This window comes from Grus americana, chromosome 3 (genome assembly GCF_028858705.1).
Source record: "Grus americana isolate bGruAme1 chromosome 3, bGruAme1.mat, whole genome shotgun sequence".
In the NCBI taxonomy this organism is placed as follows: domain Eukaryota; kingdom Metazoa; phylum Chordata; class Aves; order Gruiformes; family Gruidae; genus Grus; species Grus americana.
The window spans coordinates 35,330,194-35,346,491 of NC_072854.1; the positions used below are offsets into that span (position 1 = coordinate 35,330,194).

Below are 16,298 nucleotides of genomic sequence, written 5' to 3' on the forward strand. Positions count from 1 at the left end.
GAAGGATTTTGAAAGTATTCAGTTAGATTGGGCTAAATTTGGAGGAAGGCTTTAAAGGTGCTACTCTTGATCACAGAAGGTGTTTGAATTAAAAGAAAAAAAATATAAGAAGATTTAAGTTTCTTTGAAGCACGCTTAAGAACTATTTCACGTTATCCTCTTCTCTAATTGATTAACTGGATAATAGGTTTAAATGTGCCAAATAACAAAACCCATGGATTTTATAGCAACTGATCTAAATTGATCTAATTAAATTTGGTTTTCCTCTTGTGTCACCTGGGTGAATCCTAATGATGTATAGCAGGTTGAATTAAATTGAGTTGTGCCTGTTTCTTGGGGATGCTGTTGAGAAAATCAGAAATTTCTTCAAGAATGTTAATTAAATAAAAGTACTAAGTGGAAGTGGCTCTTTGGTGCGTTTCTGCTCCACCTGCACCTGGTCCTTCTCACTCATTTAGGCAATTCCATTTGTTTGCCTTTCTTGATGGTCTCCATGGCAAGCGTATTGGCTGCAGTTTATATGTGCAAACATGTACCTGATATGTGGTTTGAACCTGTCGTGTCAGCTACTAAGTTTTGGTCGTTATCCATAATAACGATTTAGTCTTTTTGATTTCTGGACCCCCTGAAGTTTTTGCTGGGCACTTGGATTCTGTTGGAAACTTCACATCTGTTGAGTCTTTGGAATATTATTGTTTTCTCAATCCCCTTTTGGGGGTTGCCAAACCAGCAGTTAAAAGTAACTGTTCTAGAAGACCCTTACTCAAATCCTAAAGGTCATATGGGCCAAATCTCTGTGATCCCATGAAGTGCCCTACTTTTACAGTTGGGAGATGTGATGTTGACCGTCCTTGACAGTGGATAGCTCAAAGAAGTGCCAGTAATCAATTCTAGAAGCTCCACCGATGGAATTTCTGTTATGTTGTCCTTTTTCCCTTTGTGTTGCACAAACATGGGAACAAAAAATACAGTTACTTGGTAAATACTGTATGCACTTGCTTCTTTTTGAAATGTTTAAAAATGCACCTCTCTATTCTCTGAAGATAAAAGTAATGATTTTCTAGATTGGCCTTGAACATCTGAGCTCAAGCTGAGTCCAGGTAATTCAGGCCTTGCTTGTACGTATATTTAGATTTTTTGCAAAATGTTACAGGTAACACCAGCTGGGGGAGATGAGAAAACCTGGTGACTTTTCAGAAATATTGAACAAAATCTTCAAAGCTATGGAAAAAACGTTAGGTTTAGAAAGGTCTGAGGTTTTAAACTGAATCATTAAGAAATACCCTTAATTAATGTTTCAGGTAGTCTTTGTATTTCTGCATCAAATATTTTGATGTGGAGAGCCAAGGTAACAGGTTGCTCTTGCCCCGAGGAGGAGTTTCTGCTCTCATCTCTGCCTTCTCATGGATATACTTTCTATTACGCTGGCAGTGGAGCTCAGCCATCTTCTTTCTGAACTGGGAGGAATTATTCAGGTGGGTTAAACCATGCACTTTGGCAGAGATATTTTTCGGCTGTTGCAGTGCAGTGAGCTGGCTTGCAGGCACCAGGGCTGGTGCTGCCTGAGCGGGGAGGAGGGAACCGGGAACCCTAACTTGTGCCCTTGGGGCAGTGAGCTGTTAAATTACCTCACCTGCTTTTTTGGGCAATTTTTGGTTTTGTGGGTTTGGTTTTGGGGTTTTTTGGGTTTTTTTGGAAGCTCTTCCCTAAGTGACAAAAAGTCCTGGATACCTCTTGATAGTTTTGTAGTTGACTGTGAGTGGAGCATTATATAGTGAGTAAGGGGGCTGAGTTGTCCTGGCAGATGGGAAAGAGGGTTTTACTTGGGTTTTTTGGTTGAGGTATCTCTGGTTAGTAGGGAAGAGTGACATTGCACTGATGTTGTATTTGGGAACTTTAAACTTCTGTGTGAGAGCTTTGTACACTCTCCTGGAGAGTACTTTTAAGAATGTTTTCCAGTGTGTTTTTAAAACAGTTTGGATTTATGTTTTATATATTGCCCATAAATGAAAGAAAAGTTTACTTTTTATAATGTGATGTTGGAACAGGAGCAGAAATTTTGACACATGGTTTTATCTGCAAATGTTAGCTGTACTTCTGGCTTAAAGCCCTAATTCAAATCTCTCCTTGTCTTACAAGTGGCGGGAAGATTTATCTCCTCCAGAGAGAGGAATCCATACCACAGTTTTAGACAAAACACAATGATTCAAGTTATTTGTAGGTTGAATAAGCGCAAGCCTTTGTTCGGGAGAGCTGAACAGTTACGTCGAAACGTGCAGGAACAGGACTTACTCGCATTCCTGTTGCTGCTGCTTCCAGGTTTCCGGTCCATGGCGTGATCTGACGGGAGCCGGTGGTAAGTTACCAGCTGAGCATATAAGCAATATTTTACTTTGAGACCTGTTGTTTGATTAGACAACAGTATTTTTGGGTGTCTTCTTGCAGCTGGGGCGAGGGCTGCTCGTCAGAGCGCAGAGCCCTTGCGTGGGTTGGTGAGAGCTGCCTGGTGGTGCCTCGTATCTGGGGGCCGCCGCATCGTCTGGGGACAATTTAGAGGGAACCAGAGATAATTTTAATCGTGCTTTGTTTTTAGAGAGCAAGATCACTACAATTATATAAAGTCTGAAGGGGAAAACTCGGTTTGGCTGGTGTTTGAGCTCCGGTTTTTAAAAGAAGCATGCATTTTAAGTGTTGAACTTTGGAGGTCTAAAGCAAAATGTTTGTCTGTCCTTGCGGAGGGAAGAAGGAAGAATTAGTTAGCTTCTGTCATTTAAAAAAAAAAAAAAAGTTAAGAGAAGCTGTCTTTCAATTGTTTTAAGGCCTTTCTTGCTGGTTAAGTAATGCCATATGACCGGTAGCTATATGTTATATGATCATGAATGCACAGCATTAAAAAAAAAAAAAAAAAAAAAGAAGTGGGTGAGGGGGGAAAATGCCCTAACCTGGCTTGCGACTATGTTAGAGCAAAAGTCTACAATTCTCTTCCTGTGCCAGGAGCCATCAGCAGCTGGATGAAGAATGAGTAGAGGTGTGTCTCCATTAGTGTTTTAGTTCATCTCAGGAGCTTATTCTGGTGGTGAACCTCCTGGGTGCCTGCGTTTACTGACTGCAGGTCCAGGCACCAACCTGGATCCTGTTTGGATTAAAGTGGAGTGGATGATGCTCCTTAGGAAACCACCTGATGCTCTCCAGCTGTGAATTTGTAGTCAGTCTGGGAGACCAGACTAGAGATACTTGGTACAGACTAGAATTAGTAACACCCTCAAAATGTGTGTATATGGGCGCTGGCCCCTCAGCGCTGCTGTTACACTGTATGAATTTGCTCCTATTGTTACTGTGTTACTTGCTAACATAGATGGATCCATTGACTTTAAAACATATCTTCCAGATTTATGTCAGGACAAATAATGACTTGAAAAAAATCTGTAAATAATACGCTCTCCATTTCTGAATTCTCCTTTTATTAGGATAATGGATATTATTGAAATCTTTGCAATTAGTAAAAACAGGAAAAAAACCCCAAAAAGTCCAAACCAGAAATATCTAAAATTGACCATACAGGACTTCTGTAAGGCATGTTTGGTTTTGAAAGCATAATGTTTAATTTGTTTTGCCCTACAATGTGTGCAGTTTAATTTGGAATATTGTAGGAAGGGCTAAAAAGCAACAAAATGGGAGAAAACTGTTACTTAGAGTTGAAAATAGTATCGGTGTTTTCATTTTTCATTTTGTTCCTGAGTTGAAAATTAGTGTAATATGATACTAGCCCCACAAGTGTTAAATTCTGGGATAATAAAGAAAGGAAAATTAAATAGAAACTAAATATGCATGTAACTGAAGGAGGAAAAGGAAAGAGTAGTCGTGATGATTGCAGTATCTTTTTCCTTAGCAGTTTCACTCTGTTTTCTGAACTTAAATCCACTACCCTCTTGAAAGTGTCTAAGCATCAGATTATCACAGGATGGACGTGTCTTGGACATTTCAATTGACACTAGTTCAGTTGATCTAAATGAGGGCTTGGTGACCTGGTGTGTCGTTTCTTAGATGTGTTTCCTAATCTCAGAGGTGTGCTCTTTGCATAGAGTATTTCATAGTCTGAAATGAAGGCTAAAGTGCTGGAGATAAATGCTGTCATCTTTGAGCTGCCGAGTCCAATTGGGAAGTAGCAGTGGCAGCAATACAGTGCTCATTCTCCCAGAAATTTTGTTCCAGCTGTAATTGCTCAGGAAGTTTTGAATTTAAGAACACCTGAGTCACATTTTTGCGGCTGAATTTACAACCTGACTAAAAGCTTTCCTTGACTCTACTTCTGGCCTCCTTGCCAAAATAAATAGGCTGTTCTTAGCATGTGACTGTGGTGGTTTGTCCTCTGCATGAGCTTCTGTACAGAATTTGTAATTATGCTTAGGGGTTGGTCCTGCTAGCCGTGATTCTGCATATGTTATTTTCAGTTTACTTTCATATCAGATTTATTGAGACCTGTGGTGTGCCTGTGGCTGCTGTGCTTTGGTACAATTCCCAGCCTCAGCGATGGCTCTCTTGCACATGACGAGACAGTGCGTCCACTGCATCGCCTGCACCACAGGACTTGCTAATGAAAGCCTTAAAACTACCCCAGATTTCTTCTGAAAGATGGGTTTAGCCCATGCTGGTCTCTTGCATAGATCTTGTAACACTTGGACAGAAAATTAATAACGATTTTTGTGGTAATGCTAGTTGGTAATTTTTAGTCACTGTTGACTTTAACATAGTCTTTTGAGCAGGGATGCATTTTCTTGAAGTATTCTTGTTAAATTAATAAATAACGTTTTATACATGGCGGGGGCGATGAGTAGTGTTCAGATGATGTATCTGAGGTTTTAAAATGAGTCAGTAAAATAAAATCGGACTTTGATCTCAATCTTTTGCCTTAGATCTTCTAACCATTTGCTGAACAAGAAGTGAGCGTGGTGTTCTTGAGGTGGATTTCTTATAACCCGTGGTCCGTAAAAGCACGGAGCTCTGGGAGCTGCATCAATCACTTTCCGTGGCTCCCTGAGACACTGAGTCAGTGGTAAGAAAAACAGCCTGTCTGGCAGGAGTACTGCCACGCTGCGGCAAAATCCTAGCAAAGATTAGCTGTGATCCAGAGTCCATAATCTGTGTGGCCCCATACCAAGGTTTAGGGAAGCCCAGGACTTTCTCACACCTTGCAGAGAGCTAGTGTCATACCAGAAAATGAGAGTTGAGCTGTGGTCAGGATGTGGCTAATGTGGAAGTTGTTATGGTCTGCAGCTTGCCCTGCTGCTGAGATCCCATCAGTGCTAACAGATTTTTGTCTGGTTTGTTGCTGTTCAGATGCTTAGCCTTTACAGCGCTTTGCCTTCTGTGGAAAATATGAACTCTTCTGGAATAGTACAAGAATTAAAGATTATTTTAGAATCACAGAATGGTTTGGGTTGGAAGGGACCTCAAAGATCATCTAGTTCCAACCCCCCTGCCATGGGCAAGGACACCCTCCACTAGACCGGGTTGCCCAAAGCCCCATCCAACCTGGTCTTAAACACTTCCAGGGAGGGGGCAGCCACAACCTCTCTGGGCAACCTGTTCCAGTGCCTCACCACCCTCATATTAAAGAATGTCTTCCTAATATCTAATCTAAACCTACTCTTGCAGTTTAAAACCATTGCCCCTTGTCCAGTCACTACAGCCCTTGATAAAAAGTCCCTCTCCATCTTTCTTAACGGTCTCCTTTAGCTACTGGAAGGCTGCAATTAGATCTCCCTGGAGCCTTCTCTGCTCCAGGCTGACCGACCCTAAATCTCCAGCCTTTCTTCATTGGAGAGGTGTTCCAACCCTCTGATCATTTTCATCGGTTTTACGTAGATTTTATTCTTAAAGCATACATTCCAGATCTTTTTTTGAGATTGAGATAGTGTAAATGATTTCTTTGCAATTACTGTCTTTCACTGTAATTACTATTTTCTTGCTTCATAGTAATGGGACCATTATAATCATCTTTCCAAGAAAACTGGTAGGTTTGCTGACAAAAGGTGTTCTGTGTCACTTTCTCTGGGGAGCTTTGGATACTTCTATTTTTTTTTTTTTTTTTTTGTTCTTTGCTGTTAAAACTGTCTTAAATGGTTCTCATGCTCTCTTATGATAAGAGAAAGCTTTCAGTCTCATCCCTCAGAATTACTTTACTAATGACACCTGTGAACTTGACAATAGATTTTTGTCTTTTTTTTTTTGTAGACAGGATTGAGTAGGTTTGGACAAGAATCTTGCTTTTTTAATTACCCTTTTCTGAAGGGGGAGTTTCTCCTGAGTTCACTATTGTCTGTAGAGGATTGTCTGTGTTTCAGCCCATCACCTATAGATGACACCTGTACTTTTTGTAAGAAATACAAGCTGATGTGGAGAGATGATAAAGGAGATTGAAACTGGTAAGGTATGCGGTTTTAGGAACTAATTCTGTCTCTGAAAGAATTACAGTTTCTGTACAGAGAGTGATGGCAATAAACAGTTTCTGGATTGTACCCATTAATCTGCAGATGCTGATTGTCATTACTTTGTAGGATTTTTTATTATTGCTGGACTTTAAAAACAAATTATCATGCAAATGTGTCTCTTTTGTTATTTATACATGTATGTATTTATCAAACTGATAAAACTCAGCGCAGATTGTTTTCTTGCTTATCGCTGTGTTTACTTGTTTACATAGTTTTGCTTTATTACACTGCAGTGAGAGGGTTATATAGCTGAAGTTTAAAACTTGACAAGGTAAATGGGCTCAGGGAAGTGTCCAGATTTCTGTGTTGATTTCCTCCTGGGAGTCTTAAATTGGTAATTAGGAATATGCCTCTGATTTTCTTGTGAGGCAATGAACTTTGTTGGGTTTATCTGTGTTCATATGAGTTAGAATAAATTACTGGGATTCAGTCTACCTCAGGCTCTTTCTGAATCAGCTTGGCAAAAGCTGATGTAAAATGCAGTATGTGCTCTCTTTAACTGGTACAAGCCGCTGCTGGTTACACCAAGATGTGCTTTTAGCCGACATTAGAGGATTAAAATTCTGGGATTCTGATAATTTATCATAATGCGCAGCTTCTGCAATTCAGATTACGGAAGCTAGTGACCAGATATTTACATACCAAAGCAATATTTATGGTAAGTGATATCATTTCCTTTAAGTATTTGGGAGTCAAAGGAAAGACTTTCTCATGTTACTATTTTTTTCATTTGTGTAATCTGGTTTTCTGCTTTTTGTGCTGGAGCTAAGGTTCCCTGGCAGACTTGAGGCTGATTGATAGCTTTTGCTTTATCTTGTATACAGAGCTCAAAGAGGAACCAACGGGTGCGTAATCTTAAAAGGGAACAAACGCATCAATTCTTGTATTAGGTCACCCGAAGATGAGCAATAGCTTGGCAGCAGGGTGCGTTGGGCGGGGAAACGGGAGACTCTAATTTGACAGTAGGAGGGTATGAGATGTAGAAGATGAATGGGTGGAGAAGGCTGGAAAATGACATAACTGGAGGAGAATTTAAACTTCATGAGCTTAGAGAGAGTCATCATCAGTCTTCAAGACATATTTATTCCTTCTGATGTTTACATTTGGAAAAGGTGGCACATCAGGGTGTAAACAAAGACACTGTTAAAGTGCTACTGAAGGTGTATAAAGTTACCTGCCCTTGTTGAGGCTGTTTGTTGAATATGATTTAAGCAAGCGTGCTTGAGCAGTGCTACCAGTGGTCCCACAGTGTGGTCTCTCAGCTGTAGGGGCACTGAACTCCGGAGTTCACCTCCTTAGCTTGAACTACTCCAGCTAGATCTGTAAGAGAGCATGTCTGTCTGCTCCTGTGTGTTCTTTACACTTTATCATGAGGTGGCTTAAGACGCCTTTGATTTTGCTTTGATGCCTTTATCTGAGTCCTGCCTTGTATTTCCTTTCCTCCCCTCTCACTGCCCGCTGGTTTCACTGGGGCTGACTTGCACAGTCTTTCGAGTTCGGTTGGTTTGAACAGCCTCTTTCAGACTCTGTCTCTTAGCCATATCTGTTTTTCTGGTCCTCTTTTCTGTTTAGTAATGCTTCTGAAGTAGTGTCCAGACCATAACTGAGGAGTTCTTTCTTTAATTTTAACTTCAGCTTTTTTTTTTTTCTTGCTGAAATTCGACATTGTGTTTTGGGTTTTGCTTCTTTTCCTCTTTCTGCTGGTTGCTGTTACTGGTATGCTGTTGGTCGAAAATACTTGTGCAGATCCCTTCAGCTTACTTCTTCCTTGCTCTGTCAAGGAACTACACTTGGGTTATTGTAATTAACAAGAATTGGGACAGAAACCTCTGCATTTTGTTAGTAGGATCTGAAATAGGAGCAATGTTCTTGAGAGAATGGTAGCTTAAAAAGCTGGCAGAAGAGTAGGAATCACAGAGGAAATCATCAAACCTTGCTGATCCTAATATGAATCAAGTTTAACTTCCTAATGTCATAGTCAAAAGACCACAACCTCTGTGCTCAGAGTTTTACAAGCTTAGAGTTGTACAAAATTCATCTTGGTCTTATATAACAGCAGTTGCAGTTGGACGAATACTGGCTGAAGAGAATTGGTGCTGAAGTTCGACAGAATTTTATAACTAGCTAGAATTTTATTAAGAAATTAACTAGAATTCCATTGCTGGAAATAAGAACTATTTCAGCCTAGCTTTCATGGTATTGAGGGGTTTTTTTGGTTTTTTTGTTCTCATTTTGATCTGTTACTGCAGTAGGATGCTTCTGCGTAAGCCACATCTCAACAGATCCAGTCAGTACTTGCCGTGAGGAGCGCAGGTGGGCAAAGTTGCATGTGGGGAACGCAGTGACATCAAGTGCCACAAAGATCATCGGTGCTCAGAGGTCTGGTGAGGGGTGCATTTCCAAAAAACCAGTAAGCCCGGTTGGACAGAGTCCACTGGAAAGTTTTCCCCACAAGCACTTGCTCCTGCAGCCCTTGTTGCTGCCAGATGGGAAAAATTTCCAGAGGTTTTTGCAGCCAGCAGTTTTGGTTAGGCTTAGTAAAAGTGAGATGTTGCTTTTTGGTAGATTTGAAATTCTTGAAGCTAGAACTACTGTTGGTTGGGGGTTTTTTTTGGTGTGGTTTTTTTTTTTTTTTTAGAGTTGCCAAACAGAGCTTTATATAAGTGCTTTTTTTTTTTTAAAGATCTAAGCAAATCATACTACAGCTTGCTGAGAGCTACATCTGTTGGCATTGATAACAGATGGAAGCTACTTGTTCCCTTCAATTTATTCTTTTGGGTTTATAGAAATTAGCTTTTCTTTTTTTCCCTTCATATATGCCTTGGTCGTTCTTCATCCTGTCAGGTGCAAATGTGGTCATGATTACCTCAGGATTTAATATGAGCCAATATGCATCTGCTAGGTAATATAAAATATGTGTTGCTGTCTTCCTTTGCTGAGTCTCTTTCAAGCTTCTGTCTTTTCCATTCCTTGTCATCATCTCACACAGCACAGGCCGTGAGAGCGAGGATTTGCAATGTCTGCTGTCTCCTCCGCTGGCGTGCAACGAGCGGTCTGTTTCTGTCTCCGAACCCTCTTGTGGACTCGCTTCTTCCGCCATACCCACCCAGTTGGCGTGTTGGTTGTGATGGCCCAAACCCTCCTTCCTTTGGCTTTCTTGGAGCTTCGTTGTAACCTTCAATGGCAGATTTTCTTGGTCAGGAAGTATTTATTTTTGTTTCTTAGGCGGTACTGAGGCTCTTGGCGCTAAGTAAACCACCACAGAAAGACACTCGGCCTTTTAAGAAGTCTGTTCTGTTGAAGTAGAATTATGTTGGATACGCTTCCTAGAACAGGAGCTTTTCTAATGATCTCATCCTTTTTTAATGGGCTACATTTTTGTTCTGTGGAAGGTGCATGTACATACAAAAGTGATAATTGATTAAACATGATGTGTTTGAAAAGCACAAAACAAACGTATTTCAGAACTGGAAGAGTGCTTGCTGACAGCTCAATGCATGTAACACCTTATTTTCAGAATAGTGATAAATATGAAACATTCAGTTCCTGTGAAGGAAATTTCTTACCATTGATTGACTTAAGAAATTGATTCTTTTTAGGAACTTATTTGGGTGCAACAGCCATTTAAATGTTTGCAGACAAAGTAATTGTGTGGGTTTTTTCCAAAGTACGTGTTCTTACCCAGGCCATCTCCTGCTCTGCATCAGTATTTCTCGAGGTGGCCAGGAGGGGAAGAGCCAGGAGCAGGGAGCAAAGCCAGGAGCGCAGCTGGGATGAATTGTCTCCAGCAACAGTTAAGACACAGGAAGGTGAGATGGTTTAGGGTAAGCTGTACAGATCTTTTGCCGAACCTGCCTCTACCACAGCCCTTCCTCTGTGCCTTAAACTTTGTTCTTTGAGGAACAAAATTTGTTTTTCTTGCATCTTTTCCTTCCAATTTCAGAACTTTTTCATGAATGTTTCCCATAGTGAGGGAGGTGGAAAGAGAGCACGGATGTTCCAGATGAAGCTGTTTGAGAAATGATACGGAGCACTGCAGGCTTGCTTTCCTGGGGTCCAGAACAGGGTTGTTTTTTTTTAACTGGGAATTGCCACATTTAAGGTAGAGAAAATAGAACTAAATTTCTCCTGTGCTTTAAGCATGAAGGATTGGCTTGTCTTTTTTTTAATGTTTTGAGTAATAAACACAAAAGCATAGGTATTTCATATGTGAATGCTAAATACAAAATGAATACAAATAGAAAAAGTGATTCTCATGGAAGTACTACAGAAATCACTTTCTAGCTGCTCAGTATTGTAAACCTGTTGATACATGCAGATACACAAGAAAATGAGCATGCCATGAGAATAATTTCATCAGCTGTTGTACCTTGTCTCCGGCAGTCAGAGCACGTAGCTTTAAAAGAAGTTTTTATCTAGTAGTTCTCACATGTGTGAACTATTACTTTTTGTTTTGCTTGCATACATCTACAAAAGGTATTGGCAATTAACAAGTCAGCATTAACATTTTCAAGCAAATTGTTTTTGAAGATACCTTTGGGCTGTGCTGTATTCTAGCCTGTTTTCTTCTTTTCTGGGCTGGCAGAAGTCTCTGTTTGACACGGTTACCTTGCTGATGTTATCTTAAGTAGGTATGAAAAAACTGCAGTTTGGTATGGCTAAACTAGAGTGTGTTAGGGCAGCGAAGTTTTATAGTAAAATTGAAAAAGTAAAAAATAAGAAATAAAAATAGAATGGGTATAATACTCTGTTAAACAATGCAGTTATGACTGTATTGCATTTAGCTCAAAAAAAAATATGAGTAACTTCTGTGCTATATCTGCAGTTCCTTTGAAATATTATCTCACCTGCAGTAGAGTGCTGAATGCTGCCAAAGCTTTGATTTGCTGACGGTTAAACTGTGAACTAGGACTGAAAAAATAACACGACTGACAGTAAGCTACCACCATGTGTCAATGTTTTCCTCAATCTGGTCTGTCTTGTACATCTACAGGACCTTTCCCAAAGCATTCTCATGTGCCTGGTATAACCTGCAGAATTCTGAGCAGCTCTTAAACAGACAAGTAGTAGGGTTTTTTTTAAGGTACAGAATAACCTATGTAATTCTACTTACACCGTGATAATTGGCTACTGTGCCTATTCTGACTAGTTTATTTTCCTTGGATTTAGCGATCCTAATGAGACACCATCAGTTGTTTAATGGTTTAATTTTTCATTTGTTTTAATTAGTTAATTCAACAATCAGTACAGTACCTTAGTATAGTGAACTGTTCATAGGATAGTAAATAGAATTAGATCATGCAAATGCCTACCTTTGGGCTCTGGTAACAAGTTTAAAATTGCATTACTCTATTTTGCCTTCCTAGAATTCTTCCACCTAATGGTAGTGTTTTATTTTCTTTTGAATACCATACAAAATTAAAATGTAGTTGTATTACATCCGTTTACAATCAATAATATTTAAGTAAAGGTAAGTGGGGTTATAATGTGCCAGTTTTCAACTGAGGAATTCTTAGTTGTTTCATATGTTTCAATATGTTATGCGGATTTTTTTTTTTTGAGAAACACTATTATTAAACATTATCCAAAAGAGGGAATAATAGTGCAGAAAACTAAAGAAGAGCTGGCATGTGTTTTTCTTGCTGTTGTAATCTGTGGAGTGCAGTATAGTTTTGTCTCGCTTGAACTGCTGGCTACTAGTGTTTAGCCAGTGCTGAATGTGTTGAATAATATTACTGATAATTAAGGCAAGGTCTATTACTGCTTGCCAATTATGAAAATATAAAATCTGACATTTGAAGGAATAGCTATTAAGTTTACCGACTTCAGACCAAGACTTGTTTTATTACTGTCCCTCTCGTGTTCGACAGAGACACAAACCCCTGTACAGGGTGCCTGCTGGTCTCTTCTGCTGCTGACTGCAGGAAGAGGGTAGGGCGGCTGGCTTCCCAGCTATAAACATAACCTTTGTGAATTCTCTCCTTCGTGTTGGAAGAAGTCTTAATTGTGGAGACCTTATAATCAACTACTTGAATCTTTGCTGAATACGTATGTATAAATACAAATGTGGAAGCTGGCTCATTTTGGCCTCCTTTGTTTGGAAGCGTCATTCAGGTGACTCCTTGTGTTTGTTGGTGTTGCTCTCAAATTTGTTGCCATAGTGCTTTTAGCCTGAGTACAGATCTTAGAATCGTAGAATCATTTGGCTTGGAAAAGACCTTTTAAGATCATCGAGTCCAACTAACACTGCCAAGTCCACCATCTTTTTGCTTTCATAGCTTTCAGAAATGGTGTGCTCTTCCAAATGGTGTAGTGAAGTTGGCTGTGTGTGGAGTGGATTTAGATGGATGCACATGGGAAAAAGAACTTTGTTCCACTGATTACTATTAGTGAATGGTCTGTAATCAAACTGGGACTGTATTTTTATGGGGAAAATATGATTTGACAGTTCTCCATCAAGTCTATATTTTTCCCAGTTTGTACTCTGCGATATGTACATCTTAATCAGTAAAGCATAGTTTCATGCTTCAAAAAAGTGCTGTTTTCTTTTTCTAAAGGACTTGTATCAGGTAGTTAAACTTCGAACTTATTTTGTTTCTCTTCACCTTAAAATGCTGGGCTGGAAACCGGCTGTTCAAGAGCTGGTTCAGGAAAAGACTTCATGCATCTGTCTCAAGGGCAGTGGCATACACGTCAGATGGAGGGGTAGATAACAGAGCAGGTATGACCTGATAGGTTTCAGTATCCAGTTTTAGTGTGCTGCCTCTCAGAGTCCCAGCTGACAGAGATGGAGTGGTGCCAAATCCAAAATGTTACAACTGGTTTTGTGTCACTTCTCAGGCTGTATTTATGAAAAGTAATTGTCCCGTGAATAACTACTACACTCGTATTTGGCTGCTTTCACCCAATGGCTTCTTAGACACTTGCAAAGCCTCAAGTCTTTCTCTTAAACATTCTTGGTGGTGGCTGAATTCAATCATTGTTCTGTCCTTCAAGAGGATTTTTTTAGCTCGTGACGCTCACCTATCATAATTTATTAATAAAGCATGAAATAGGCTTAAGAATATGTTAAAATGCAAAAGTCCGTGTCAGTGAGCAAAGCAGAAGCCTTCTGATGCTAATTGGGGAGGTTGGATTCCAAATTTTGGTAGAAATTTTGGCAGTAATTTCAGGGTTTGTTTCTCGTGCTACATGGTTACGTCCGGAGCCCTGGCCATGCTACTCAGGATGTAAAAGAGAACCTTGTTTTTAGTGGTTGCGTGACATATCACTCAAGTACTAATTTGAAGTAGCGTTTTAAAAGCAAATGATAGGCTTGTGAAGAAATGAAGGCCTGGTTATATCCAGAAATAAACTCAGCTGTTTAGCAACTAAGCAGTTGTACTCAGAGGTCAGATCTGGCTTTAAAAAATGGAATCCATGAAACTGTAGTGTATACTAGATCTGATTTACAGCATCCTAAAGTAAATAAAAAATGGCCATCAGCCAATTGAGAGTGAATACAGATGTTGTTTTACAGGATTTATATTATGATGCTTGCAACACATGATGAAGATGATGATGTTTTGTAGAGTTCATGGGATGTAGCAAAAGGCTTGAAGTAAACAGAAGTGAATGTTTCACTCAAGATTTTAGAACATAAATGTTCTACGAGTAGTTAAGAGAACTTAATATGCTCTGTTCATGGGGGAAAAGTAAACTGCACATTTTCCCATATTAAATATAAAGTTTTAAATAGCATGAATTACGTGACTAGAATACACTAGAAACATTTGTTAAAATCTTCATTAGCTTCATGCATCATGAATTGCATTCAGGGGGAAAAAATCTGATTGAGTAAATTTAAACACAAAATCAGATATCAACACCAAATTAAGAACTATATAGTTCTTTTTTTCCATCTCTTCAGAACATTACTTCATTTAAAAAACACTTGACTTTGCATTCTGAATCTTTGCTTTAGAATTACTTTTTATCTTCTATCATTTCACATTAATCACCAAATTGTCTTGTTCCTTGACAAGTAAGATGTTAAGACCAACAGCATTCTCAAAGCGGTCACAGCAAGCCTTTTCCTTCTCTTCAAACCTTTCTAAAGTCCTTGGAGGCAGCAGAAAACAGGTCATGTGCCCCATGTCCTGGCAGAGCCTCTGTGGGACAAGAGTGTCCTTTTCTGCTTGTGGTTGTACAACTTGCTGGTGGGATGATGACTCTCCTTCCCGCCGCTTATGGCAAAGGGGTCTGCAGCCTGCGTTGGTTGTGAAGAAATTTTGAGGTTCCTTTTTCCTTCAGATGTGGCAAAACAAAAATGTGGGGCATGTCTCCTAGCTTATACGCTCTTGGAGTTTGCTGCCAGCATTTTCTTTGCTGCTTGGCAGGCTCGTTGCGTTCATGCTGAGAGAGGTGAGTTACACCTTGGTGATACAAGATACTTTCTACAAATTTTGAATCGCTAAAACATGTCAGTTCAGTATGTGAATGAGTTTTGGAAGGAGTAAGAAATGTCCAGGAGAAGCAAGCCTTTTGAGCTGTGTGGACTCTATTCTTATTAGAGTAAGGACTATAAAGTAGGGTAAAAAAGAAAAAAAAAAGAGGACTAATTCAGCATATTTAAAATGGCACTGTTAGCCATTGAGAGTGTGCCAATCCTGGCAACTTTCCTGGTTGGCTCAATGAGCATTGCATGCAATCAATTACTCCTTTTAATTGGGAGCTTATTTAGCTGCATAACTTGAGGAGCCTAAGTTTTAAATGTCTTGACCTTTGCATCTATTTTGCTTGTACATCATAGATTCCTCTGAAACAATTTTCATATCGTATTTTTATAGAAAGTAAGGTTGCTGTTCCTTAAGATGCAGAGTTGTAATGTAGCAGAATCAGAAGTCAGTCTCTCAAAGGCTTATTACAGTATGATAAATGGTGACCAAATATATTCATAGGTTATTTAAAAGCCACGTTGAAAGAGTGAGCACGTTCATTTGTCTCAAATGTCAAGAGACTGGATTTCTGCTCACATGCCTTGACATGTGCCCGTTACAGAAACTGAAGTATTTACACACTAAATCAGGTACAGACAAGTATCCATTAGTCATATGACCCACTGCGTGCACATACACATATATATGTGTATGTCGATACATGCGTACACGTATATGTGTATATATACACCTACTATAGTCTTAGCTTTGAATCTGTCTTGTACTTCTGTTTTGATTGTGAGATAGGGAAATTGTGGAAAGACCTGCAGGGAGCAGTCTGTGGACCCCCTAAAAATTGATCTGTTCTTGAATCTTCTCCATGCTCAAGTCTGAGGGTGTCCTCTGTAAGCAAAGCATTGTGTTGGGAAAAGACTGGAAGAATCTTGTCCTGCAGGCTGGTTCCTTCCGCACTGAATAATAGGAATAATCATAATAAACTAAAGTCTGTTTAGTAAATCCTGATAGCTTACTAAATTTGTATACAAAATTTTTTTGTTTGGTTTTTATTTTTTTTCCCTTTTTTTTTTCTTACAGGAAATACTGGATAGATCCAACAATGGAGGACGGGAAGCCCGTTTGGGCTCCACACCCAACTGATGGGTTTCAGATGGGGATGATTGTGGACATCGGCACTGACAACTTAACTATTGAACCTTTGAATCAGAAAGGCAAGGTAAGGGTCTCACAAACAAAGGAATGGAGAAAAACCTTACAAAAACCATTTTACCTGTAGCCCAAATCTTTGCCAATATCTACAGTTACACGCAGCCTGAAGGAGTGGAAAATCAGTTTTCTGATCTAAGTTTGGCTAAGGATCTTTGTTTAGCTT

The 16,298-nt window shown here is 39.6% G+C and overlaps 1 protein-coding gene across 6 annotated transcripts in view; it reads left to right on the forward strand.

Annotated features, from left to right (window-relative positions):
* Nucleotides 1–16,298, forward strand: part of MYO6 (myosin VI) — a 112,718-nt gene that overhangs the window by 14,805 nt on the left and 81,615 nt on the right. For all 6 annotated transcript variants that reach the window (XM_054821266.1, XM_054821274.1, XM_054821267.1 and 3 more), the window contains exon 2: nucleotides 16,004–16,142. In XM_054821266.1, coding sequence (XP_054677241.1) covers nucleotides 16,026–16,142 — 117 coding nt within the window. In that variant the 5' untranslated portion in view covers nucleotides 16,004–16,025. The remainder of the gene's footprint in view (nucleotides 1–16,003; nucleotides 16,143–16,298) is intronic.